Below are 27720 nucleotides of genomic sequence, written 5' to 3'. Positions count from 1 at the left end.
TAACAATTTGTTAACATGAGTTAATGCCATCAAAATATAGAATGTATTTAATATGGAATATACAAATGTAAAAATACCTTCTATTATATACAAAATATACAATGTATTTATGTAACAATATCAAAAAAAAAAATTAAGTATACACCTTTCTGTTTCACATTCATATAAATTACAACCTAAAATCTTGTAAATCTGTCAACTTCCCAAGTGTAGTTACATATATGAAGCCACGCCCCAAAGATCACGAACCAATCATGGCCGTGTCCGCAGGGCCCTTTCTGGTCACGTGACTGGCAGCAGTATATATGGTGAAGGTCCGCGATGGTATAAATGAACTCAGGACGTGATACAGAGTCTCTTTTATTGAAGTGACACTGCTGTTCTGGGAGTCGAGCTACAAAGTAGCTTTGACAAATAACGAGCATGGCAGGTATGTGACAATACACTTTTCAATTAAATATAACAGAGCTGTTGAAGTGTAGGGGGTGATGATCATCTCATACTGCAAAAAAAAAAAAAAAAATCGATACGATTTTATTTATGCATATGTAACTAAAGGCTTTAAGGGATGTGGATGTTCACTGCATTGCTCATATTCATATTTCTGTAGAACTATGGATGTAAAGTAGGCTATGTAATGCTGATTTATGCTGGCATGATTACTCAAGAGTTGAAGATGATTCATAATCCCAATATTTTTGACACAAACTGTAAAGCATTAACGATCGGTCTGAACAATTCGTTGAATGGTTCTCGAATCAACTCAACAACAGTTCATTGAATCGAGAACTGTCTGTTTTGATTTTTTTCTTTATAAGTCGATGACTCATTATATGTTTGGTTTGAATAAATAGCATTTCATCAAAACAAGCAAAAAAAAAACGTTTCAGCTGAGAGATATAAGATAATTTAAGTAGTGTTTAATGCAAATTATAGTTGCGGTCTAAATGACTTTATGAAATGAATTAGGCTATGGCTACAAACTCGTACATTTGCCAAAAAACACCTTTTTTTGAAGAAAAACATAACAATATGGCTTTATTGGAGTATTTTAGAGAATATAGCACGCAGTGATGGCACCAGGAACAAGTCGTTAAGAATCACTGAATCAGTTTTTGATCAGATTCTTCGAAACTTATTGTTCAAAAGAACCGATTCTTGGAATCAACTCAAAACTAAAGCTTTTTAAACCATATTCAAAGGAAGAACACAGCTGTGATAATCACTTACACAGACACAGCTTATAATTGGCCATTTGTTCAATAGTTCATTCATTTAGCTTTGTAAGTTTCACCACTTTTTACATTATTATGAGGGGAAATGTGAATCATTGACTTCCATTAATGCTTAAACATGTCTTGTTTTGGGGGGGAAATACATTTTATTGCCATATCTGTTATGCCTTAGAATAGTAATGTGAAATCAAATTTATTAGACCTTTTCTGTCAGTCAGTGTTATGTCAATCATTTTGTTAGCAGAACAGGCATTTGTCACTTTGGCCACAAATGATAGCTATGCAAGAGGAGCTATGGTGCTTGGAAAATCCCTTAGGAACCACAAGACTTCAAAAAAGCTGGTGGTGCTCATTGGGCCACATTTGTCTGATCAGTCAAGGTACAACATGCTTCATTCAGCCAGTATTGTACTGCAAACTCTCTGACTTCCGTGGAAAACCAAATGAGATGTTTGTGAATGTCTTTAGGGCAGTGCTTCATAAGATCTTTGATGAAGTCAGGCTAGTGGATGTGTTGGACAGTGGGGACACAGCGCACTTGGCCATGATGAAGAGACCTGATCTGGGTATCACTTTCACCAAGCTGCACTGCTGGACTCTCACACATTACTCCAAGTGTGTGTTCATGGACGCAGACGCACTGGTGAGTTCACATCATGACTTCGAACCAGCTGGTTAGCAGAGAGTTGAAGTTGTGCCTTGTCAAAACATGCATGAAATATTTATCTTGCGGTTTGTTATGTCATTTGAATTACATTGTGCACCATTAACTCAGTGTGTGAATGTATGCTTCTGAGTTACATTTAACTTGTTTAACTTGCAAAAAGTAGTGAAGGCATCTGTGCATGCCTTTTATTCAAAATGCATTTTTTTTTTTTTATCATTTATCTGATCAAAAATAGAGTAAAAAACAGTAATATTGTGAAATATGACTACAATTTAAAATAACATTTCTATATTAATATGTACATTTTAATTAAAATGTAAAATGTAATTTATTCTTGTGAATACTGTGAAGCTGAATTATTATCAATTTTGGAAAAACTGCATCGCTTAATATTTTTGTGGAAACCGTGATACATTTTATTTTCAGGATGTTTGAGAAATAGAAAGTTATAAAAGACAGCATAAGAATTTTTTTGTAATGCTAGAGCTGTTTTTACTGTCACTTTTGAGGAGTTCAGCATCCTTGCTGAATAATTCATAAAAAATAATTTAACTGTAGTGTGTTTTTTTATTAAAATAACTTTTTCTTTCTTACATGCACTAATGAATTGTACATAATACGACAAAAAAAAAAAATATATATATAACATATAAAAAATAAACACAAAAATATTTGTAAAAATTGGGACAGTGTTATATGAGAAGTGTGACACTTTTCTGTTGGCTGTAGGTGGTATCAAACATAGATGAGCTGTTTGACAGAGAGGAGCTGTCTGCGGCTCCAGACCCCGGCTGGCCTGATTGTTTTAACTCTGGTGTGTTCGTGTTTCGCCCGTCCAACGAAACCTACGGCAAACTTCTGCAGTATTGCACAGAGCATGGCAGCTTTGACGGTATGTAAAACGCCACTATCATTCAGTTTTAGATGTGTCAGAGCTCTGAATTTCAGTTGGAGCAAATGGCTTTTAGGGCAATGACATTTTTACTGTGTTTGAAGCATTTTAAAGGAATGTTCCAGGACTGTATTTTCTCTAAAGGTTTTTCACACCAAGAACGACAACTACAGCTATGACTATGATAATAGCTATATTAGCGTCCTCGTCACCAATGAATAATAACAATTCTGCTTATTATGAGTGTGCACGGCTTTTATCGTCTACCACTTTAAAAGCGCAATCTTTTGGGTGCATTGATTCTGATTGGCTGTCAATGTTTTTGTTCATCATTTGGACAAACGTGTTCTGAAATTGATTCAAATGATATCATTCCTCTGTGCCGTTTCTGTTATAGCTGTGGTATGGACTATTCACTTAGAATTAGAATGATTATTAAAACTTCATAGTTTTAGTTATCATTATAGTTTTTGTCCTTGGTGTAAACAGGCCTAAAGTGATTTTTGCAAGCTGAGGGACAAGTATATTTATTTAATTACTTACTTAATGTTATATATTAAAAAGGAGAACTTCTGCAGAGTCTTCCCCGCTGCTCATTTCTGCACAGCAAAAACAAAACATAGAGATACTTGGAGTTACATAGTTTCAAAATGACAAGTATTTTATGTGGCATATGCATTATATTCTGAATCTTTTTAAGACGTACAATAATTTTGGGTAACTACTGTCCATGAAAAGGTTGAGAGAAAAACTATGTAAAAAAAAAAAAAAAATAGTTGTAAATGTAAAAAAAAAAAAAAAATACAATTTAAATAAATAAATAAGAGCAAATAAATTAAAATAATCAAAAATCTAAATTGATCAAAAATATATAAATAAATGTATAATGACAATTGGATTAAAATATATAATACATCTATGTAATAAATAAAATATAAATAATAAATGGTATATCAGAAATAGATAAATGAATAATAAAAATTTGATTACAATAAATAAATACAAATTTGATTAAAATAAAATCAATACAAAATAGATAAAAACAAATAATACATAGTACAGTACTGTAGTGGACTAATAAAAAAACTAAATATTTTCCAAATAATTTTTTATGCATATTTACTTTTTAAAATATTTAATATTAACATAAAATAAATAAATGAATACTGTTTTATAAATTAGTCTGTGGCATCTAAAAGGTTGAGAAACCCCTGATATAGAACACTTTTAATGGTACTCTTTTTCTTTTTCTTTTTAAAAAAAAATAATAATTTTAGAGCTTAGACCTATAGTCACTATCTATTTACAGCACCCTTCTAATCCTAGACTCGTCTAGATAGTAATCTTTGTTTATACAGCTTTTAAAACATCCTATATTTGTCTCTCTGGTGATCTGGGCGCTTATCAAGTACCTCGTCTGCAATCAAGGCTAATCGTGGCTAAATAACCCATCAGAGGTTATTTTAGCTAATGTTTCTGAATGGATCTTCCTGCATCAACCCTCATCATTCCATCTCTCCGTTCCAGCTGAAACATCTCTGCATTTCCCCACACGCCCAGCACTTTGACGTGTGCTCATTTTACGCACACTGTCAGCGTAATTAAGTCGCCCTTCCCTGTTTGCATCACAAAATTACTTCAAGCGAAAATGCCGAACAGAGCCTCTCGAGTATTGCCCAACACAGCTGGTTCATAAGCCCGGCGAGAGGAATTTGGCACGGGCGCCCTCAGCAAACAAAAGCCCTTTCAAGGCAACCCTGTTTTTCCTTTTCTTTAGGAGCCAAGGGCCATTTTTCTACAGCCACCTCTTGGCGTAGTTGCTCGTTATGCAACTTTTATGGGTTTTAGTAATTTGGTAAAATGGCTATCAGCAAAAGTGCATGTTTCTTTTTCCCTATGCTTTGTTTTTCACTTGTTAGTTGATAAGATGCAGGACGAATAATTGTTTGCATATGTCAGTGTGTGTGAGTGACTTTGGGGTGACAGATTTATGATGTATTGGTGTAAGTTTTTGGACTTGTTTTCAGCTCGACGACACAGTGAACCCATTCTTATGAGTCTGGCTGTGAGTTTGAGCGTGACGATCGAGGAACCAATTAGATTGCTGCGTTGTGAGGGTGGGCTCTGCTTACATTATGGAGATTGGCACCTTTTCAAAAGCCTGTTTATTATGCTTTTGTTATTCCACAGAATCCAGTGGCTCTTTTGGACTGTCATAATTGCAGGCTGCATAAATGCTACACAATCTTGTCCGCCTGAGTTTTTGGTCTATTTTTGTCTTTGGTAGTTTTGAAGTGACCGGTGACTGTCCTCTGACTCATCAGAGCTCTAATGGTGTGGTAATTTGTAATGATTGCTTTATTTTTAGCTGAGCTAGATTGTTTGTGGTCATAACAGGGAAAGCTTGAACTCTTCTTGACTGTTGTCATGATGTCTTGTCGTATTCTCTGCTTAATGAAGCTTTGAGTTTGGGAGAGAAGAACATGAGAAACTAAAAAAATTCAGAGGACAATCTGACTAGTGCTTTTCTGTGCAAATTATGCCACCATGATGCTGGAGTCTTCTGCCAGGCTGGCATATGAGGTTGCTAGGGTATTCTGTGTGATTTCTAAGGCATTGTTAGGGTGTTCCGAGTGGTTGCTATGGCATTGTTAGGATGTTCTGGGTGGTTATACAGCAAGTGACTTCCTGAGTGGTTGCTATAGCATTGTTAGGGTGCTCTGGGTGGTTATAAATTACGTGTGTTGCTATGTAGTTTATATGGTGATCTGTGTGGTTGTTATGGCATTGTTAGGGTGTTCTGGCTGGTTACACGGTAAGTATTTTGCTGTGTGGTTGGTAGGGTGTTCTGTGTGTTTGCTATTGCGTTGTTAGGGAGTTCTGGGTGGTTGCCATGGCCTTGTTAGGGTGTTCTGGGTGATTATACAGTAAGTGTGTTGCTATGTGGTTGGTAGGGTGTTCTGTGTGGTTGCTATGGCAATGTTAGGGTGTGCTGGGTGGTTGCTATGGCAATGTTAGGGTGTTATGTGTGGTTGCTATGGCAATGTTAGGGTGTGCTGGCTGGTTGCTAAGGCATTGTTAGGGTGTTCTGTGTGGTTGCTATGACATTGTTAGGGTGTACTAAGTGGTTTCTATGGCCTTATTATGATGTTCTGGGTAGTTATACAGTAAGTGTGTTTCTATGTGGTTGTTATGGTGTTTTGTGTGGTTGCTATGGCGTTGTTAGGGTGTTCTGCATGACTATACAGTAAGTGTCTTGCTGGGTGCTTGCTATGGCGATGTTAGAATGTTCTGGGTGATTATACATTAAGTGTGCTGCTATGTGGTTGGTAGGGTATTCTGGGTGGTTGCTATGGCATTGTTAGGGTGTTCTGTGTGGTTTCTATGGCAATGTTAGGGTGTTCTGGGTAGTTATACAGCAAGTGTGCTGCTATGTGGTTATGGTGTTCTGTGAGGTTGCTATGGCGTTGTTAGGGTGTTCTGCATGACTACAGAGTAAGTGTTGCTGCATGTTTGCTATGGCGTTGTTAGGATGTTCTATGTGATTATACAGTAAGTGTGTTGTTATGTGGTTGGTAGGGTATTCTGTGTGGTTGCTATGCAATGTTAGGGTGTTATGGGTGGTTGCTAAGGCGTTGTTAGGGTGTTCTGTGTGGTTGCTATGACATTGTTAGGGTGTGCTGGGTGGTTTCTATGGCAATGTTAGGGTGTTCTGGGTAGTTATACAGCAAGTGTGTTGCTGCATGTTTGCTATGGTGTTGTTAGGATGTTCTGAGTGATTATACAGTAAGTGTGTTGCTTGCTATGTGGTTGGTAGGGTATTCTGGGTGGTTGCTATGGCATTGTTAGGTTGTTCTGTTCTGTGTGGTTGCTATGCAATGTTAGGGTGTGCTTGGTGGTTGCTATGTCATTGTTAGGGTGTGCTAGGTGATTATAAGTGTGTTACTGCATGGTTGGTAGGGTGTACAGGGTCCTTGGAAGTGTGTTCTGAATGGTTCTATGCTGGTTGCTAAGATACTATAGTTGTAAAAGGTGTTGCTATGTGGTTTCTAAGGTGTTGCTAGGGTGTGGTGGATGGTTGTAAGGTGGTTGATATGGTTTGTAGGCAAGTTGTAAGAGTACTGATAGATAATTGCTTGTGTGTATCTAGGTGATTGTTAGGGTGTTGTAGATATTTGTAATGGCAATGCTCGGTGGTTTCTAGGGTGTTGCTAGGGTGTCTTGGATCATTTCTAAGTGATTGCAAGAATGTTTTGGATAGTTGCTTAGATTGTCTAGGTAGTTGAATTAGCATTGCAAGGGTGTTTCTAATTATTAGGTGATTGCTAGGATGTTATGGATGAGTTGTTAGGTAGTTACTGTGGTGTTCTAGATAGTTGTATGGGTGTTGCTAAGTGGTTGTTCCGGGTGCTTGCTGGGGCATTGTTAGTTGATTGCTAGAGTGTTCTGTTTGGTTGTAAGATAGTTGTTCTTAGGGTGTTCTAAATAGTAAAAAGGACATTACTTGGGTGTTTTAGGTGGTTGCTAGGGTGTTCAAGATAGTTGTAAGGGCATTGCTCTTTTCTTGCTATTGCATTGCTAGATGGTTGATAAGGTGTTCTGAATGGTTGTAAGGGCATTGTAGGTTGTTACTATGGTGTTCTGGAGGGTTATAATTTCTAGATGGTTTCTAGGGTGTTCTGGGTGATTAGATGTAATTTGCACTGTTAAGTCATGCTTACATTGAAAAAAAAAATGACAGCAAAGGACCAGTTGTTTTGGATTTTAAACAAAAAACAAAAACAAAAAATTCAAAGAACAGTGAGTGTGTTTAGGAATGATCTCAGTGACAAGCAGTTTCAAGAGTGTTGTGCGTCAGACTAACAAACCAGCCAAATCACTTCCAGGTTTGTTGGGCGTTCAGACAACTGGCATCCAAAGACAAAGCATCAGTGTGTTCTCTCATACCTGCAGAGCATCTGAATCTCTGAAACGGTGAATCAAACAAGCATCTTCCCATTTCCTGGTTTATTACGGTCCTGATGACCTGAGGCTATCATGCGGACTTGTTCTCATCCTCTGCCAATGTAAACCAGCCAGAGACTATGTGCATTCCTGCACAGTTCAGATCATCCCCTCAAAATGAACACTCCAAGGCCGCAGTAATGTTTGTAGAGCCACTTGCACAAGGAAAGCCCGGTGGAGGATTCTGAACCCTGTTTCTGGGCTCCTGAAGGCACGCCCAAATTAAATAACGCTGGATTGGTTTAGCTGCTAAACCAGCATGCTTTGCAAACAGTGCTCCAGCATGTTGGTTAATCTGCTATAGGCACGTAGTATTATTAGGTGACTTTGAAAACGTCTTCTTTGGCTAGCAGCGAGGATGCTGTATATGGTTTGTGCAGACTATATTCATTTCCTTACAGCGTGCACATGGCCTGTCCTGGGGCAAATATTCATGTGTTTTAGTGCAGAGGATGGTACTGGATTCCCATAGGTTAACAGACAGATATTGAAGAAATAAACTGACTAGATAACAATATCCTTTAAAGTTGGCATGAAATGAAAATTCATCACGTCTGTTATTGACTTTATTTTGAAAAACTGATCTATGCATATGATTTTCATAATTTTTTAATCAAAATATCGTAACTCGATCTTTCAACAGAGTTGGTGACGTACAGTATTCTGGACTTCTCCAATCAGTCCTCTCTTTTTTTCTACATTCGACCTCACGCTCGCGTTTAGATCTGCTTCCGTACAATCAACACCTGATAGATAGAGTCCCGCCCTGTGTTTTTTACCTCTTTACATCCATTTCACTCTGATGCACTTCACAATAAAAAAGTCTGGCACTATTTCTGTTTCACTGCGCTTTTAACACTCATAATCCTCAGAAAAAAACTGAGGCCTAATCTGCCCTCCGCAGGCAAAATTTTTTGAGTTGTTTTTCATAATTTTTTACAAATATTTCATTAACTCCATATAGTTAATGAAATAGTATATAGTTTTAATATAGTTCCATTTGGAACTATAACTAATTCCATTGGTTAACCATATTAGTTAACGTGAACTAACAATGAAAATACTTCTAAAGCTTTTTTTTTAATCTTAGTTAATGCTAATTTCAGTATTTAGTAATACAGTATATTATTAAAATCAAAAGTTGTTTCTGTTAATATGATTTAATGGACCTCAGCCAACGTTAACTAATAATTAACAGCTGTTAAAGACTCATAAAACCAGATGTATTGATAATTTTTGTTAATATTAGTTAATGCATTAACTAACCTCAAGTAATGAGACCTTATTGTAAAGTGTTATAGTCAAAATTTGAGTTGATCTCTCACATGAAACAAAAGTGGATGTGGACCAAGAGCTGTAAAGCTTTAAAATGATCAAAAACAACTATAAAAGTATCGCAAAAATATTCTATGTAATTGTATGTTATATTCCAAGTCTTCTAAAGCCATGCAATACCTTGATGTTGAGTAACATGAAGTCGTTATTCATCATGACAGCCACATCACTATTCACTCTGATTATTACATGGAAAAGAACAGCTGCTGTAAGTTACTCCTGTTGTGCTCCTCAGAAATAAGAAAATCATATGCAAGTTTCAAAGACATGAGGATGAGTAAATAATAACCAAATTTAAATTTTATGTTAACCAGCTGTCTGCATGTCGGCAGTGTGCTATTAATATTCCCGTATCCTCCTACACTCCTGGATTCTGTGTCCACCATGACACTGTATCACTCTCAGAAATAAAGGTACAAAAGCTGTCACTGGGGCGGTACCTTTTCAAAAGGTTCACTTTTGTACCTATTAGGTTCAAATATGTACACTTTAAGTACTAATATGTACCTTTAAGGTACCAAAATGGACCCTTTAGGTACAAACATGTACCTTTTGAAAAGGTACCGCCCCAGTGACAGCTTTTGTACCTTTATTTCTGAGAGTGTACAGCAGACACATAGAGGCTCATTAAACAGCCTTTTGGTGTTTTAATAGTGCAGCTATTTCAGTGTCAGTGTATGTTCAGTGCAGTGTGAGATGTATATCTCTGTGTCATGAGACGCTGTGTCTTCAGTGACCTTTGAGCAACTATGCAGGAACTAGGCTGCTCTTTCAGAGCGTGACCTTTTTTAGATATGTATAGGGTCTTTTTTCAACTAGTAAGCACCTGGACACATTCCTTGCACTGCTATCTGCTCAAAAACAGCGTGACTGTCGTACATATTTTTGAATTTCCCTGACATAAGATGTAAAATGGCCATCTTACATTGCTGAGTATCACAGGATGTATTGTTGTTGTTTGGAGCTGAACTCATTTTCACTCATTGTCCTCATGTAGACAACTCTGTGACATTTATTATGTACTAGTCAGCAGCTTTGGACTCTGTATGTCTCAGTTTCCACGCTAACAGCTACTCTGAACAAACGGGTCAGATTTGATCACACATGAAATGACAGCGTAAAACAGTCCGAAGTCAGAAAACCTTATTATATAACATCCTAGCAATCACCCAGATCACTCGAGCAACCACACAGACACATTAAAAAGCACTGAGAACATCTTAGCAACACCCCAACAACCAACCAAAACATTGAAATAAGAATTCAAAGAGTAACTTTTATAGTTAATTCTCCCAAAAAGTGTAAACCCTGTGCCTATTTCTTTTACATATTTTAAAATTTTGTTCATTTTACTTATTTTAGTAATAATTATTAGTATTTATTTATTTGTTTATTCATTCATTATTAGTTATTCTTTTACTTGTCTGTTTGTTTATTTATTATTTTATTCATAGTTATTTATTTTTAGTAATGATTAGTATTCATTGATTCATTCTTTCATTTTGTTATCCTTTTAATTATCTGTTCATTTATTTATTTACTTTTATTTCATATTTATTTATTCACTCATGCTTGTTTGTTTGTTTTATGAATTATTAGTATTCGTTCATTCATTCATTCATTTGTGATTATATATGTATTTAATTTAATTGCCTGTTTGTTTATTTATTAGTTATTTATTCCTTCATAGGTATTTATTTATTTAGTTTAGTAATTATTAGTATTCATTCATTCATTCTTATTTATGTGTTCTTTTAATGATCTGTTTGTTTGTTTGTTTGTTTGTTTATTATTTATTTATTCATTCATAATTATTTATGCATTCAATTGTTTATTTGTTTTTGTTTTTGAAGACTTATTAATATTCATACATTCATTTTTTGAATGTTGTTTGTTTGTTTATTTGTATTTTATTTATTTATTTTTATATAGTTATATATTTATTTTTAGTAATTATTAGTATTCATTCATTCATTCATTTTGTTATGTATTCTTAAGTATCTGTTTGTTTGTTTGTTTGTTTATTCATGTTTTTTTTATTTTAGAAATGATTAGTATTTGTTCATTCATTCAATATTAGTTATGTATTCCTTTAATTGTCTGTTTGTTTATTAGCTATTTATTAATTCATAGGTATTTATTTATTTTAATAATTATTAGTATTAATTTATTCATTTATTCTTAGTTGTGTATTCTTTTTGTTTGTTTATTTGTTTATTTATCTATTATTATTTATTATTTATTCACTTATAGTTATTTATGCATTTAATTGTTTGTTTATTTGTTTATTGATTCATTTATTTATTTTAGGAATTATTAGTATTTATTTATTCATTCATTTATGCATTTTAGCTATGTATTCTTTTAGTTGTTTGTTTATTTATTTGTATTTATTATTTATTTATTAATTCATAGTTATTTAAACTTTTATTTTTTTTTTTATATTATTAATCATTAGAATTTATTTTTTTATTCATTTATTTATGTATTCTTTTATTTTTTTATTTTTTTATTATTCATTCATTCATTTTTATATATTGATTGCAATTACACTTGGCGATGCTGGTAGTGCAGATATTACACAGTTCAGCTTTAATTGCTTAAACTGTCTTATTTACTTCTAAATTATATTAATAAATAAAAGAGAGCTAATTCCGTTTGAAGTGACATTATTTATTATTAATCTGCTCAACAGGAGGGGACCAAGGAGTTCTGAACGGCTTCTTCAGCGACTGGGCAACAGCCGACATCAACAAACACCTTCCTTTCATCTATAACATGAGCAGCATAGCCATCTACACATACCTTCCTGCGTTTAAACAGTGAGTGTGACTCTGACTCCGCTCACTGATCACTGATGCTGGCATGCGCTGGCCAGTAACAGGATCCACACACGAGTCACATGCTCATGCCGTAACATCGGGTTACAAGAGCTGAGGAAGAAGAGTGTGAGAGAAAATCATCTGAGGAGACACTCGCACTAATTTGATAATGCTTTCAGCTGCCAGCAATAGTGTGCATGGTGTTCTCACTTCAGGTTTACACCGTACTGTGTAGATTTGAACTCACAGAAAATGTCAGATTTTAGTCGGGACTTTTAACCTGTTACTTGCAATAAACACATTTGATTTTCAGCCCAACGTTGAAATGCATTCATACACCTCATGACGCCTGCTATTTTTCAGGAATGCATGCTGAAAATGTCTTTCTGTCCACAGATATGGTGCAAATGCAAAGGTTGTGCACTTCTTGGGCCAGATGAAGCCGTGGAGCTATACGTATAACCCCACGCAGAGGAAACTGAGAGGAAACGTACAGGCCTCGTCTCAGTCCGACTTCCTGCTGCAGTGGTGGGCTCTGTACTGCGCCGAGGTGCTGCCCATGCTGATCCGAGAGTATGGAGACCAGCCCTTCAACTCCGGCTGTGAGGTCAGGCCTAAACACACAGAAGAAAATATCCATGTCCATGAGTCCACAAGGCCGTGTACCAATTGTCATACTTGCACTACATGCTAAGCATTGTTAACTTTAATAAGATACATTATTCACACACAAAAAAATCTTGCATTTACATGTTAGTGTCTACAGTAGCAAAGGCCACAACAATACCCAGTGACATAGTGATTTTTACAGTTATTTGTGATTTACCGGAAAAAAAATAAAAATAAAAATAATTAATCTATTAAAAAAAAACAAATCACAATTTATGCCTGATATTTTATTATAGCTTGGAATAACTGTTATTTATAAAATTTTAATACATTTTTTAAATGTATTTTATTTGTTATCTATTTGATATATGTATTATGTATTTACATGAATTTTACAGAAATCACAATTTCTACCCTTTTTTGAGCTTGGCATAATTTGAAAAATGTCATTTTACATATGCATCTTATTTAATTTATATATTTATTATTAATTTACCATTTTTTTTTCCAGGTCTAGAAATTATACAAAATTAGTCAACCTCATACAGTATATCCAAGTTTTTCAAGATTCCTGTTTTTTTTTGGGGTTTTTTCCCCCAAACTGCACAGAACTGAAAGATGACCTTTTTTTTAAATGAATGTCATGTTTTTAATGGCCTGGATTGTTCTCTCGTTCACAGGAGGATGCTGCGGAGAGCGGGGAGTGTGTTGAGCCGCTCGTGTCCTCAGCGGAGCGCAAGCAGAGGTGGGAGCAGGGCCAGGCCGACTACATGGGAATAGACTCTTTTGACAACATTCAGAAGAAGCTTGACGTTTTCCTGAAATAAAAAGTGGAAATGTCAAAGTAATTTGAGAGGGTATTCAGCTATGCAAGACTGTCACACTGTGGCCCGCTAACACGTCACACTCTTTGTCTTTTTCATTCAAGCATTTAATGCTAACTTTACCTTTGAACCTCATGCAAAATGTGAATTCTGGCAGTGCATGGCAATTTTAATAGATGAAGGCACTTTTGGGCCAGCTTTCTCTATCACATGCTCAAAGTGTCCATGTTTGAAATGCACTTTCAGTCATTTTTCTGGACTTATACTGACACCTAGAGGTGTGGATTCCTGAACGTGTAACATGCCAATGTACAAATGCTCAATTTGCAGTGATAAATATATACAATTTACTAACAAAAGTCCAGTATTGGGGTTCCTGGGTAACCCAGATACTACTGTTAGTATTGAGGTGACATGTTCAATGTACATAAAACAGCTTTTATGAGTCTACTGGTGTAACTGGAGTGAGTTTCATCTCACATGTACATGGTTTTAAACTTTTAAACAACAGAAAAAAGAGATCTGTGCACCTTTAACTAGAGCACATCATGTTGCCAATCCTACCAATTTTAAATAAAATATTCTTACTTTTTCATAAAGAAAATCTAATTCAGAATATGTGGTTATATTTTTAATTCTCTTTTAGAAAACAAAAGCTTCTCTTTTTCGTCACCTGTTGTTGATTCGTGCCTTAATGTTTGACTTTTTAAAGGCTTTATGCTCTTGAATGTTGGTCTGGTTGACTATGTTCACATGCTGGATGGTGCATGTTCTCTGGTTTACTGTCTTCTCACTGTGCAGTCTATTGTCACATATATTTCTTTTTATATCTTTGCGTTTTTCTTTTGTCTTTTTGTATCTCTGTTTTCTTTTATTCAGTGTTACAGGGCCATTGTCCCCTCTGGCTACAAAATAAAACTTTCAAAATTATTACGTGTGATATTATATCTTTTTTATCGTTGTATTAATGTACGTTTGAGAGGCAGGCAAATGAACTGTAATAGATAATACATAAAATAATAGTATTTCACTTCAGCTGTCAGGAACATCTTCCGGGTTTGTAACTGAAGTCTTACTAAAAGCATGAGTGCAATTTGAGAAATAGAAACATTTAGATTAGATTTGTTGAAAGATTTCGTACAACAATAACATTCGCGAAAATAAATAAATTAGGAAATTCTGAATTTATAAATTATGTTACGACACCCTGTGGTTGTTGGTGGAACGGCATCTTTACATAAATTATTTTAGTGTTTGTGTTTATGAAATATTCTTATTTTCATGCAGTTCTTAAGTCAAGCAAAATTACTTTTATAGGTATTTCTAATAACAGAAACAGCAAGCGTCACCTAAGCGATGCGGTTTCTACTGTACAATAACAAATAAATTCATAGAGATTACACTCCTTTGTTTTCAATCTTACGATTTTTAAAATTACTGTTACAGTTTTTCCCATAAAGTTTTATTTATTTTAAGGTTTTATATAATATTTATTTATAAATATTATATATTTATATAATATATTTATTTATATTTTAAATGTATTTACATGTTATTATTTATATAATATTTATATAACGTTTTCCATTGGGAAATTTCGGACGGAATCTTTTTTTTATGATTATTTTTCTTTTAATTACATTTCAAATGACCCATTAGAAATATTCTAACCAATTTTTTTTTTTAAGGTAACACAATGATTATCATTAAATTAATAGATTAAAAAAAATGCGTGCCTAACCTGTTGTCTATTGTTTGGCTGATGAAAGAGGACTGTTTTTCATGTTATCATAATTTATGCTCGTGGCCCCGCCCCTCGAGCGCACTCGCTCTTTTTTAAAATAGGTAAACGTCCTGTAATTTGCGTATATTTGCATAATTCACGAGACGTGGTTTCTATGGCCCCGCCTCCGCCAGAGTTGTCAACAGTCAGTTCAAGATGGCTTCGCTGCCGATGGTGAGGGTCGCGCTGCTCATCGCGTTCTCGGTGTTTCTGACGCTCATCCTGGGCTTCGGCTTGCCGTCTGTGCTCAACCTCTTCGCGCGATGCTGCGGTTTTCCGGAGGCGAGCGTCACCGAGAGCATAGTGCTGCTGTACGCGCTGTTCGTGCTGTACGTGGCCATGCCGCGACTCCCCCGCGGGACAGTGAAGGTACAGTACAGCGAGCAACTTACACACATCAACAAAAACTAACGGCATTTCATCTGGCGTATAACTTTACCATATTATATGATATTTTATTGTCGGGCTGAGTCTGAAATTTGTCTTTCACTCACATAAACATTACACATTATATCAAACTCTCAAACACTATGTTACAACCCTACAGCACATTAAGTTAGTGTACTTTTGATTTTTGATTAAGTGTCTTAATCGATTCTATGATGCACAAAAAAGTGTGTTAGCCCACTTTTTTTAAATTCTGTAAACTTGCATTACCACCAAACTGGAAGTACAATTTATTGTGCAGGACATAACGTTATGTATTATTACCATGCAACAAGTGGTACATTATGCAATATATGTCTGTATGTATGAGTGTGTGTGTGTGTGTGTGTGTGTGTGTGTGTGTGTGCCCCCGCATGCCATGAAATATATGTATCTCTGCTTTATTTAGAGTCTTAGTGATAAGTGATATCAATATCTGTGCTTTTTTGCATTTATTTAGATACAATGTTCCAAGATGAAATAATATGCAATGCATTTGTGGTATAAATGGTACATGATGCAATATATGTATGTATATGTGTGTGTACCATGAAATTATTTTTGCCTTATATGGAGGCAGAGATCATTATGGAGCCCTAGTGATGAGCGAAATGAATTTCTGTGCTTTTTGTAAATATATAGATGCAATGCATTTAGTATTTCAATGCTCATGAACTAGCATTGTCATGAAAAAAAGTGTAGACATAGCAGAATTTTATAGGTTTCGAATTTATGGAAATTAATGACATACTTAAAAGTCCAGGAAATGTAGGGCTTTTCTTAATTCTAGTTTTTTTTTAAATCAGATAGAAATTGGTCTCAGTGCATGCAATTTCTATACAATTTCTGTTTTTGTATTATCGTAAATGTTTTATATTTATTTTATTGAAATACTAACTAATAAACCTAAACGAGGTGATTGTTGAGTTACCGAACACTGACAGAAACTAATGCATAAATGTGACGTTTTACTTTTTCATATACATTTATTATATATTATTTGTCATTTAACCATTATCATTTAATTGAACAGTTTTTTTTAAATTAATGCTGATTCTTGTATCAATTTCCTATTAATTAGTTTCAAATCACAGTTTGAAAACTACTGATTTCGTAACACGTTTTAGGAATTGCAGCTCAGTTGAGATGAGGCTTGTTTTCTTCTTAGCAGGCCAGTGAATTGTTGGCACATTTGCTTGCAATTGCACAGTCATGCCGTGGCTTTATGGAAGTAATATTGCATAATGTTTCCTTTGTAGGTTGAAGGGAAAGCTTTGTTCATTACCGGCTGTGACACTGGATTTGGACTGTCTTTGGCCAAGCGCTTTCACAAGCTTGGCTTCACTGTGTTTGCAGGTTGTCTGTTTAAGGTAATGTTTCAACTATTCCTGCAATGAGCAACTCAGCTGAGCTTCTGTCGGACCCATGCAGTTGATTTATAAACATATGCTGTTGGTTTAAAGTCAAGAGAGCTATATATGCAATATGTGATGCAATATATTTCACAAGATTCAGTTGGGCTTGTGTCAAACCTTTTCATAATTCTAGAAGTATGACCAAATGATCATATCAGGGTTATATGCATATGTATATGTGACCCTGGACCACAAATCCAGTCTTAAGTGTCAATTTTTCGAAATTGAGATTTATACATCTTCTGAAAGCTGAATAAATAATCTTTCCATTGATGCATGGTTTGTTAGGATCGGACAATATTTGGCTGAGATGCAACTATTTGAAAATCTGTAATCCAAGGGTGCCAAAAAATCTAAATATTGAGAAAATCGCCTTTAAAGTTGTCCAAATGAATTCTTAGCAATGCATATTACTAATCAAAAACGACGTTTTGATATATTTACAGTAGTAAATTTACTAAATATCTTCATGGAGTATGATCTTTACTTAATATCCTAATGATTTTTGGCATAAAATAAAAATCTATAATTTTGACCCATACATACAGTGTATTTTTGGCTATTGCTACAAATATACCCCAGCGACTTAAGACTGGTTTTGTGGTTCAGGGTCACATATTATGATATAGTTCTTTGTGGCTGGAAAATGTTTTGGTAATGAAGAATAAATGAATTACTCAAATTAAGATCAGAAGTCTACAGTGTAAATGTCTCTGTGTATGTGATGTTATGGCGGTTTACTCTGTGTGTTTTGTGTGTGTAATAAGGACGGAGAAGGTGCAAAGGAGCTGGAGAGCCTTCATTCAGAGAAGCTGAAGGTCGTGCAGCTGGACGTCTGCAGTGAGGAGCAGGTCTCTCAGGCGGTTCAGTTTGTGACTGCTAACCTGGACGACCCGGAGAAAGGTGAGGGATGTCTGACTCATAGAGGATGGGGAGTTCAAAGGTCATTCAGGAGGACCAGACCACCATGATGGAAAATGGGGACATTTCAGTGTAGAGTTGTTTAGACACTGTTAAATAATTGAATAATATTTTGAATTTTCATTTTTTAAGTTGTAGCAATTTTGTTATGTGCTTTTGTCTTCTTATACTTCTATATAGCTTTAAATTGTCCACTAATCTTCTATATAGCTTTAACAGATTTTTATCTAACATTTATATACATGCAAAATGAATAGGATATCGCCATGTGAAACCATGATAATACCATTTTTGTTTGTGCTTTTGTCATTTTTATTAGTTTTTATTTATTTAATTATTGAGCTTTATTTATTTATGCAGTTTTAGTTATAGTCATTTTAGAACTTCAACTCATTTTCTCATTAATTTTAATCGTTTAAGTTTGTTTTCTAAAATGTATTTATATTTTATGTAATTTTTTATATTTATATTTTTTTTCAGCTTCATTTCAGTTAATTAAAAATCATTTTTACAGTCACCGTCAAATTTTTAATGGAAGGTGTTCTGCTGTGGCTGAAATTATGGTGCCATTTATTTGCAAGTGACAAAAAAAAAAGACAAAAAAACATACTGTGAAAAAAAAAAAAAAAAACAATAGTGTGGAGCATTACAGTTAACTATGTCTCAATTTGTGAACACCTTTTTTTACTTCTAGATTTTTGAATGTTTATACAAAATGATATGTAGATTTAATGCTGTCAGTAGAATAAAATAATTCATCTAATGTTTTCCAACATCACCGTGGCTAGAAATTGTTAAAGCTCATTTGTTTAGAGAGAATAATGACCACGCCCCCATGCTGTCAATCACTGTGCCACACCCCCATCACGCAACAGTTGGTTTCAAACTGGGGCTCAGGGACCTCATGAGGCCGCAGGAGGGTGATAGGGACTCTGACAAGAAGAGAAAAAGATGCTACAAGACAGGGATGTCAAATTTAAGATATGAATTCAATGTATTTAACACTGTAATATGTAATGCAGTAGCATGATACCATACTGACATTTTGGTTTCTAATGTTTGAAAACATTAGATCACTTGGAATGATTTTATTCTACTAACAGCTCTACTTATGCATAATTGTGTAAAAAATGATAGAAGCAAAAATGTTCATAAATCAAAGAACACTATACTATAGTTAACACAGTGGTTTCACTGTTATCAGAGACGACAGAAAGCAATGCAGAGGAAACATCAGCTAAACCAGCAAGATCAGCGGTGAAGATGATGTCAAGATAAAAGTTCTGCTTCTGAAACTAATTGGCCAAACAGGAAAAACTTACTGGCTGAATAAAAAAACAAAAAACAAAAACAAATTGTAATTGCAACTTTTTTCATGCAAATGCAATTACATTTTTTTTTTTCTCAGAATTGTGAGATATAAACTTAAAATTGTGAATTGTAAAGTCAGAATTGCGAGATATAAAGTTGCAATTGTGAGTTATAATGTCTAATTCAGAGAGATAAAAGACTGATATTTTTCTTTATTAGGGGTGGGAATATTTTGGTACCTCATGATTCGATTCATATCGATTATTGTGGTCACAATTCGATTAAAAATCAATTCACGATTTTCCGATTTTTAATCAGGGATTCACGATCTTATCCCAGTTTTTTTTGTGCACACTGGACATCAAATGCACCAGTATTTTGATACAAAAACACACCAGTCTATAGTATGGGTAGTCCTGACTCAAGAAATCAGTGTTTCCTATTAATTTCCTAATAAATAAAAAAATATTTTACACTTCCCATTAGGGAGGTGTCCGAATCCAAATGCTGTGTTCGGAAAGGAAATTATGTGTACTATGAAACCCCTAAAGGGAGTAAATACGAGATGGGAGGGAAAAATATATATATATTTCAATGCTTTCTCTCGCAATTATATCGTTGGGTAATTATACTGTATATAAATTGTGGGCATCATGGAGCCGTTATTAATATGTGGGGCATTGAAATCACTTTTGAATGCACGCTTGCTTTTTACTTTCACTTTCGAGATTCGCAATCACGTATTCGTTTATACTATGAAGCGGCAGTACTTACATCATTTTATAAGAATAGATGTTTGTCAGTGGTGCTCAGGATCTGCAAATCTTTCGCCATAGTCCTATCAGTCATCTCTCCTTACTCTGTTTATGCGGTAAGTGAAAATGTATGTACTGTAATGTAACAGGCTACCAATAGCAAGCGGTTAACCATGTCCCTTTAGTGGCTCCGTAGAACGCGCTGTTAATTTTCTGTGCCTTTCCAAATACACTGCTCTTGCAGTTTAGTTCCGACAACATCATGTTATTATTATTATTATATTAACTAGAAAATCGATTTTTGAATCAATGCGAATCGCGATTCATATAAATCTATTTCCCCCCAACCCTTAGTGTTTATATCTCACAATTCTGACTTTATTTCTCAGAATTTTGCATTTCTGACTTTGTAACTCGCAATTGTGAGTTTATCGCACAAATCTGAGAAAAAGTCAGAATTGCAAGAAAAAAAGTCTTTGTGAGATGAAAGAATTGTGTGATAAAGTCGCAATTACCTTTTTTATTTTTTATTCAGTGACATAATCTGGCTTCCATTTCTTCTTGTAATGTTTTTAAGATCAGATTTCCAAAAGTAAGTTTTTATCAATTTCAATATAATCCAGTATATTACTGCTATAAATGATTTATATAAATAATTTACTGCGTAAATATCTAGCAAAACAACAAAGTGCAAACCTATCTGCACTACTCACCAGTTTGTAATTCTGACAATATTGTAAATTAAAATAATACCAGTCTGGTATTATATACTGTATACAAAATAATACCAGATTGCAATATAAAACAGCATAACAGACTGTTTTTGTACAGCTAAAATAACTGAAAGTGAATGTCACTAGATGCCTCACAGATTCAAGCTACAAATTGCCACCCCTGTTTTAACTTTAAAAGGTGCTGTATATGATTTGTTTTACTGTACAAAAGCATAACAATACCATAATATGTTTGCAGATATTTAGGAAACATGAGTTCACATACATTAGTTATTCTACTTTTAAATGTGTGTTCCGTGTCAATTCACCCTAATAGTATTTGGACACACCGGGTTGCCAGTTGGCGGATAACACAGCTTATTGCAACAAAGGAAGCCAGCAAACAAACTGGGTCAGAGACCACAGATTCTACCCGATCTAAAAAGCTGGCAACCCCTGTGAGGAGGGGGCAGGAGAAACAGTATTTTGGACTGCTTTACCCAATTTAACCACTATCTGTCAATATTACATACTGCACCTTTTAAAAATAAGGGGGGAGAAGATAGTAGGTTTAATAATTTTAAATGGTGAGAATAATTTTTATTCATAACTGTGTGAATTTTATCAGGATGTCTGATCTGTGAGTTTAAGGGGGTTGGTGTGATTATATCTTGCAGGTCTGTGGGCTGTGGTCAACAATGCTGGTATCTCCATATTCGGTGAGGTGGAGTTCACAACCATGGACACATACAAGCAGATTTCAGAGGTCAACCTGTGGGGCACCATCAGAGTCACCAAAGCCTTCCTGCCTCTCATCCGCAGGGCTAAAGGTAAAATAATAACCACACACCTGCTTCAGCCCATGAACACACTCCACAAAGTCATGCAGTCCAAGTGTGTCTTCCTGCTGTCAACCTTCTTGGAGAATGTTGCAGGCCTTTTGGTTGTGATGAACTTTTGGATATAGATAATATGTAATTTGGCTGAGTTTAACTCAAAAGTTTATTTTGCAGACAGATGTTAATGTTTCTCTACAGTTTCCACTTCTGTTAGTCTTTAACCATTGATCCATTCAGATCCAAACATTCCTTTCATTCGGTGAAAGCAAATGGACTTTGGAGTGTATTGCCTGACAAACACTTGTGATTTCTGTGATCCATTGTTTTCAGTGAAATTGTATTTTTTTTATATATATATATATATAATTTTTTTTTTTTTTTTAATGATATGATTTATGACATTAAAGCTTCATAATTAAAAAAATATATATAATTTTTAATAGATCTTTTTCATCTTCAGAGGAATTTAATGGATTACATACAGTGAAAAAAAACAAGCAAAATTTACACTCATTACAAATAAAACGTTTTTTTTTGTTGTTGTTTTTTTTTTGATTTTACAAACTGTCAAAACTGTGTTCATCAGTACTCAACAGTTTCATTAGTTTTAAACATTTTAATGTTATTTTTGAACCCCACTTGTATGTAATATATAAATGAATACACTACCTTTTAAAAGTTCGCAGTCAGATTTTCTTTTTAAATTGTTACAGAAGATTTCTGTTTCAAATAAGGATGTTCTTTTGAACTTACTATTCATCAAAGAATCCTAAAAAAAAAAAAATTATCATGGTTTCCACAAAAAATTTGAAGTGGCACAACTGTTTGTAACATTGATAATAAGAAGAAATGTTTCTTGAGCAGCAAATCAGCATATTAAAATGATTTCTGAAAGATCATGTGACACTGAAGAGTGGAGTAATGATGCTGAAAATTCAGCTTTGCATCAGAGGAATAAATTACATTTTAAAATATATACAAATAGAAGACAATTGTTTTAATTTGTAATAATATTTGACTTTTTTTTTTTTTTGTCTTTTGGTCACAGGTCGCGTGGTGAACATCGCCAGCATGTACGGCAGAATGGGAAACGCTCTCCGATCCCCTTACTGTGTATCCAAATACGGAGTGGAATGTTTTTCTGACTGTCTCAGGTATGAAATGAAGGTTTGGGGCGTCAAAGTTTCCGTCGTTGAGCCTGGAAACTTTATCGTGGCCACGGGCATCCTGACACGTGACATGGTCACGACAACAGCAGAGAAGCTCTGGAAGGAGGCGCCCCCTGGTGTCCAGGAGGACTATGGGAAAGCTCACTTTGAGCAGTGCATGGCTCTCATGCGCTCCTACTGCAACAGCGGCCAGCGAGAGGTCGAGCCGGTTTTAGACGACATCACAGATGCCATCACGTCCAAACGGCCGTACACACGGTACAACCCCATGGAGCCGCACTGGTGGATCCGCATGCAAATAATGACCCACCTTCCTGCGGCCATCTCAGACAGACTCTACTTCTAATTTCCAATATATTCATCACAAGGTGAATCAGTGAATTAGTATATGCCATATTGAACGTAATCGAATTACTATACAATCTTTTAAATAAAAATCCAAAAAAATAATTAGCATACAATCTTAAATAAAAAAATAAATTAAAACAAATCACGCAAATCTCAAAGGAATATTCTAGTTAAAATACAAGTAAAACTATGTGTGATACCACAGGAAATAAGACAAGTCAGCATTATTTTGTCCAAAATATTCCCTTAAAGGGATAGTTCACCCAAAAATGAAAATTTGCTGTTAATTTCCTCACCCTCAGGTCATCCAAGATGTAGATCCAATCAATCTGTGCAAGAAACTGAACATTATTATTATTATTACTACATGTAATCCATCTCTGGTCATGTTCAGTTTCTTGCACAGACTGATCGTTTCACTTCATAAGACTTCAGTATATATTGTCAGGAGCCACTGGTATTAATTTTGTGTTCCTTGTTATGGTTTGTGTGACTGTCAAAGTACCTGTAGCTGTTAACTCGCATTATATGAATCACAAAGGACCACAGTTTCAACTAAAAATCTTCTTAAAAAAAAAAAAAAAGGTCTGAGGGTAAATTCACAGCAAATTTTCATTTTTGGGTGAACTATACCTTTAAGTTTAAATGTATGCACTTTGATTCACTTTATCGTATTTTGGAAATGTGAACACTTTTCAGTGTTTTGATTTGGTCACGCAGACATTTCCATAGAGCGATCACGAATCACCAGAGGCCTGAAGCCAGAAGCAGTGAAAAGCAGCATTATACGGCGCGTCCCGGCTGGCTGCTGATGTGGCAGATGTCTTAGTGTGGCTCTTTCCATTGAAAGGATGAAACCACAGATGAACAAAAGAGAGGACGCCTGTGGTTCTGTCACTGCTTTCTGAGGAGAAACAATAAGAGTGAGGGGCTGCAAGGGTTATAGGGTCAACACATATTCCCTTTATGACCGTTTCTTCTAAGAATCTGAATGATTCAATTTTGAGGTATTATGGGATCACTTGCCATCCACTTTAACAAATTTTGTGCTGAAACATTCCGAATGTTGAAATTAACAATATATACATATGCGGCATCCCAATTTGCATACTTCTATGCAATAAAAAGATGTAATTTGCTTGATTGTACGTAGTAAGACTGACTGTGTTTAAAATAACACACTAGCATATTATTCTTACTGTTGCTGCAGTATGTACTAGCATTCAAAAGTTTGGGCTCAGTGTGATTATTTTTTATTATTATTATTATTTTGAGAGGCCTAGGCTGCATTTATTTGATCAAAAGTACAGTAATGTGAAATTATTACAATTTAAAATAAATTTTCTATGTGAATATATTTTTAAATGCATTTTATACTGGGATGCAATGCTGAAAAAAAAAATGCTTAAAAATCATTCTAATATGCTGATTTTGCAGCTCAAGACACATTTGTTAATGTTGAAAAAGCTGCTTAATATTTTTGTGGAAGCTGTGATATGGTTTCATGATTCGTTGATGAATAGAAAGTAAAAATAATAATAATTTTGTAACATTATAATGTGTTCTTGGTGAAAAAAAATACTACTGACCTCAAACCTTTGAATGGTAGTATAGTTTGCACAGAATGCAGATTTTATGAATGAGAGCTTAGAGTGTGGACTTGTGTATCCCACAAATCAATGCACTCGACTTGACCTTTCTTCCAGAGTGGTGGGTGAACTGGAAGTAATACTCGCTTGTGATTTTTCACATCTCTTGCCTCACTTATTTGATTGGTCTTGAATTTTCCACACACATACAAAAAACAAAAAAAACCACGAAGGTTATAATTGGAAGCCAGAATTACAGTTAAAATGTGTAGAATAAAGCCTTACTGCTTTACTTACTGAAAAAAAAGGTACAAGTATACAATGTATACTGCACAGTAGTAAGATATAGTATACAATTTTGAACATAGCCAGAATGGTAAAAACGACCACATTATAAAATTCTGAACCAGAACCCATTTAAATGTGCTTAGAAGCATTAAAGCCATTTAATACATCAATTTATTACTTTTTTTGTTACAACTTTTTTTTATTTTGAAATTTAAGGATAATACAAGTAACAACTGATGTGGCAGTTTCAGCCTTGTATTGCTTGCTTTTTTAAATGATTGAACATTCGTTAGAGAATTGTCACAAACCACTACTCTTTCTGTAGTGCGAGGGCTAATGGGGCATTATTAGCCTAAACACCACATATATTATGGCATTTGGAAACACTAGGATTTGGGATTCACTAATGCTGATTTACAAGCTATATATACAGTAGGATGGATTGCATGGGTCCACGAATGGCATCAAATGTTGGCCACCAGAGGGAGCAGTTGAGTTGGCATCTGTAGCCATCAACCTCTTTCAAAAGAAAAACACTAACAGTATTATCAGATAGTGTATTGAGTTATGTCTTTGCTCTTTCTACACATGTAATTGCCTAATAAGGAGCAAGTGCTTGCATGGCTGTCTTGCTCGACTTCCTGTGAATGTGAAATCCAGTAAAGTGTATGTGAGTTTCTGGACATTCTACAAGACTAGTTGATAAACATTCATTACAGTTTTATTACAGCCTTATATTCAATATAACTTACTGTATGTTGCAACACGATAATACAGTATGCACAGCATTCACATCTTAATATTTTAAGGATTTACACTGGCTTTGATTGCGATATCATGGGGAGTACATTTATGTATTTAGGGAACTATGCAGACGCAAGTAATTTCGCTCGTAATGGTCACACGGTGTCCCTGCTGTTCTCTATCAAGTCCTTTCTCTTCCTATAGCTGACATGTTTCACATTGTTTCAGTATGAATATTACCTGTTTCTTGTCTTAATTGTTGCACAGCATGTGTAAAGTCATTATGATTCCCAGCAGGTCTTCATTAAATGCCAGCAATATCATTTCCATAGCAGTGGAACAGAAAATCATGCAGGACTTATTTCAAATGACATTTACTCGTTAAGCCTATATATATATATATATATATATATATATATATACATAGTTTTAACCTCTGAAATTGTGACACCACATTTATGCTCTGGATGACATTAAAGAGATGTCAAAATTGATTGATGCAGTTTATTTCTTCCTTTGTACAGTCTAAACTCTTCATGGAGACAGTGAGCATACAACTACATTTGATTTTCACAGCACCTCCAGGCCCATTTACAGAAACAGTTCACTCATAGTTCAGACAAAATGAGGTTACTCAATAAAACTGGTCAATTCAGCTCACAACATCAACTATGCATGCTTTTCAGTAGAGGATCTAAGGGCCTGAATTCAGAATTCATTCTTTTGTAACAAAATTAAGTTTATAAAGGCAATGCTTTCTCAATTATTTCTTTTCTTAGATAGCTTGAATACAAATCCAAAGAGTAGATGGGGAAATTTACTTCCCAATATTCCAGGTTTCAGTAACTTTCGGAGATAAAATGTTGGCAAATTAGCTAAAACCTAGTACAAAAGTGTTACAGTGCTACATAATTAAAAGTATTGTCCAAGTTTGGATGTCTAAACAACTCAAATCACTTACCACCATGTTCCCAGAAGAAAGGACATAAAATCTATTTGGTCACAACTTGGAGGGGGAAAAAATGCTAATTAAGTCTACATGATTGATTGCAACAGTACCTCTTTCGATTTCTAGGTACCTTATAATCTGACAGGTATATCTAGCAGTCTACAGCACAGGTATACTCTGAGATCCAGCACAAATACTAATAGGTAACCATGTTTGCTGGGCCTACTTAGCTTAATCAAGAGTAGATGCAATTAAAATTCAAATTAAAGATGTGAAGGGTGTCCAATCTTGCTCTTAGATCATTGGTTCCCAATCCTAGTCCTGGAGAACCCCCAACACTGCACATTTTAGATGTCTCCCTAAACAAACACACCTGATTCAGCTCATCAGCTCAGTGGTAAAGACACCAAGACCTCAAACGTTTGTGTCGGATAAGAGAGACATCAAACATGTGCAGTGTTGGGGGTTCTCCAGGACCAGGATTGGGAACCACTGTCTTAGGCCATGCCCACACATACACAAGTTTTTCCTTCTTCCGTTTATAAAGAAATCTCCGTCCACATGAAAACGCAAAAGCATGCTATGAAGCACTGTCAAGAGTATGCCAAACCAACAAATGGCGATATAATCTCAACCGTAAAGCCATGTTGGCCAATCAGAAGCCTGAAAAAGTCTCCAGTAGGCAGAGATAACAGCACATGTTCCAACGTCACAAGCCAAAATCTCTGGTTTCTTTATCTACACAATAACACTGCAACCGGAGTTTTTGAAAATCGTTACCCTGGCAGGAGTTTTCAAAAAGGTTCGGTTTCAGCGACCTGGTGCTGCGTTTGCGTGTGGACGAATGGCCAAACCGCGTAGAAAAAATCCTGCAGTTTTGAAAATACCCGCGTTCGTGTGGACATGGCCTTAGATGGCAAACTTCTTGCAGAATTTACTTCCATCACATCTGAACCAGCTAGGTCTTCAGGATTACTAGGAACTTCCACACAGGTGTGTTGGAGCTAAACCCTGTATTAAAACTGGACCCTTCAGGAACAGGACTGAACACCCCTGGTATAACCCACTGAACTTAAATATGG

At 35.1% G+C, this 27720-nt stretch overlaps 2 protein-coding genes across 3 annotated transcripts; both read left to right on the top strand.

Annotated features, from left to right (window-relative positions):
* The first annotated feature begins 302 nt into the window (after positions 1-302).
* gyg1b (glycogenin 1b) lies at positions 303-14338 on the top strand. 2 transcript variants are annotated; one of them, XM_058764842.1, is made up of 7 exons: positions 303-430; positions 1480-1615; positions 1704-1878; positions 2632-2794; positions 11829-11955; positions 12352-12562; positions 13245-14337. In XM_058764842.1, the coding sequence occupies exons 1-7, from the start codon at positions 424-426 to the stop codon at positions 13389-13391; spliced, it is 966 nt and encodes a 321-aa protein (XP_058620825.1). In that variant the 5' UTR covers positions 303-423; the 3' UTR covers positions 13392-14337. The 2 variants fall into 2 exon arrangements, with proteins under 2 accessions (XP_058620825.1, XP_058620824.1); XM_058764841.1 differs by having other exon boundaries at positions 315-430; positions 1477-1615; positions 13245-14338.
* Positions 14339-15277: 939 nt separating this feature from the next.
* On the top strand, positions 15278-26183 carry bdh1 (3-hydroxybutyrate dehydrogenase, type 1). The gene is made up of 5 exons (XM_058764840.1): positions 15278-15540; positions 16857-16967; positions 17780-17915; positions 21390-21542; positions 22600-26183. Exons 1-5 carry the CDS (start codon positions 15328-15330, stop codon positions 23064-23066), a joined length of 1080 nt encoding a protein of 359 aa, XP_058620823.1. The 5' UTR covers positions 15278-15327; the 3' UTR covers positions 23067-26183.
* The last annotated feature ends 1537 nt before the right edge of the window (positions 26184-27720 follow it).

Source organism: Onychostoma macrolepis, chromosome 24 (genome assembly GCF_012432095.1).
Source record: "Onychostoma macrolepis isolate SWU-2019 chromosome 24, ASM1243209v1, whole genome shotgun sequence".
In the NCBI taxonomy this organism is placed as follows: Eukaryota; Metazoa; Chordata; class Actinopteri; order Cypriniformes; family Cyprinidae; genus Onychostoma; species Onychostoma macrolepis.
The sequence above is the reverse complement of the archived record's forward strand: the minus strand, read 5'-3'. Positions and strand labels throughout refer to the sequence as shown.

What these genes read in the sequence shown, in the direction of transcription:
- gyg1b (XM_058764841.1), top strand. An exon ending in CATTTGTCTGATCAGTCAAG is followed by an intron (nt 1,616 to 1,703) that starts GTACAACATGCT and finishes GAATGTCTTTAG; the next exon opens with GGCAGTGCTTCATAAGATCT. An exon ending in AGAGCATGGCAGCTTTGACG is followed by an intron (nt 2,795 to 11,828) that starts GTATGTAAAACG and finishes TCTGCTCAACAG; the next exon opens with GAGGGGACCAAGGAGTTCTG.
- bdh1 (XM_058764840.1), top strand. Translation starts at nt 15,328, where the DNA reads ATGGCTTCGCTGCCGATGGTGAGGGTCGCGCTGCTCATCGCGTTCTCG. An exon ending in CCTGGACGACCCGGAGAAAG is followed by an intron (nt 17,916 to 21,389) that starts GTGAGGGATGTC and finishes TATATCTTGCAG; the next exon opens with GTCTGTGGGCTGTGGTCAAC. An exon ending in TCTCATCCGCAGGGCTAAAG is followed by an intron (nt 21,543 to 22,599) that starts GTAAAATAATAA and finishes TTTTGGTCACAG; the next exon opens with GTCGCGTGGTGAACATCGCC.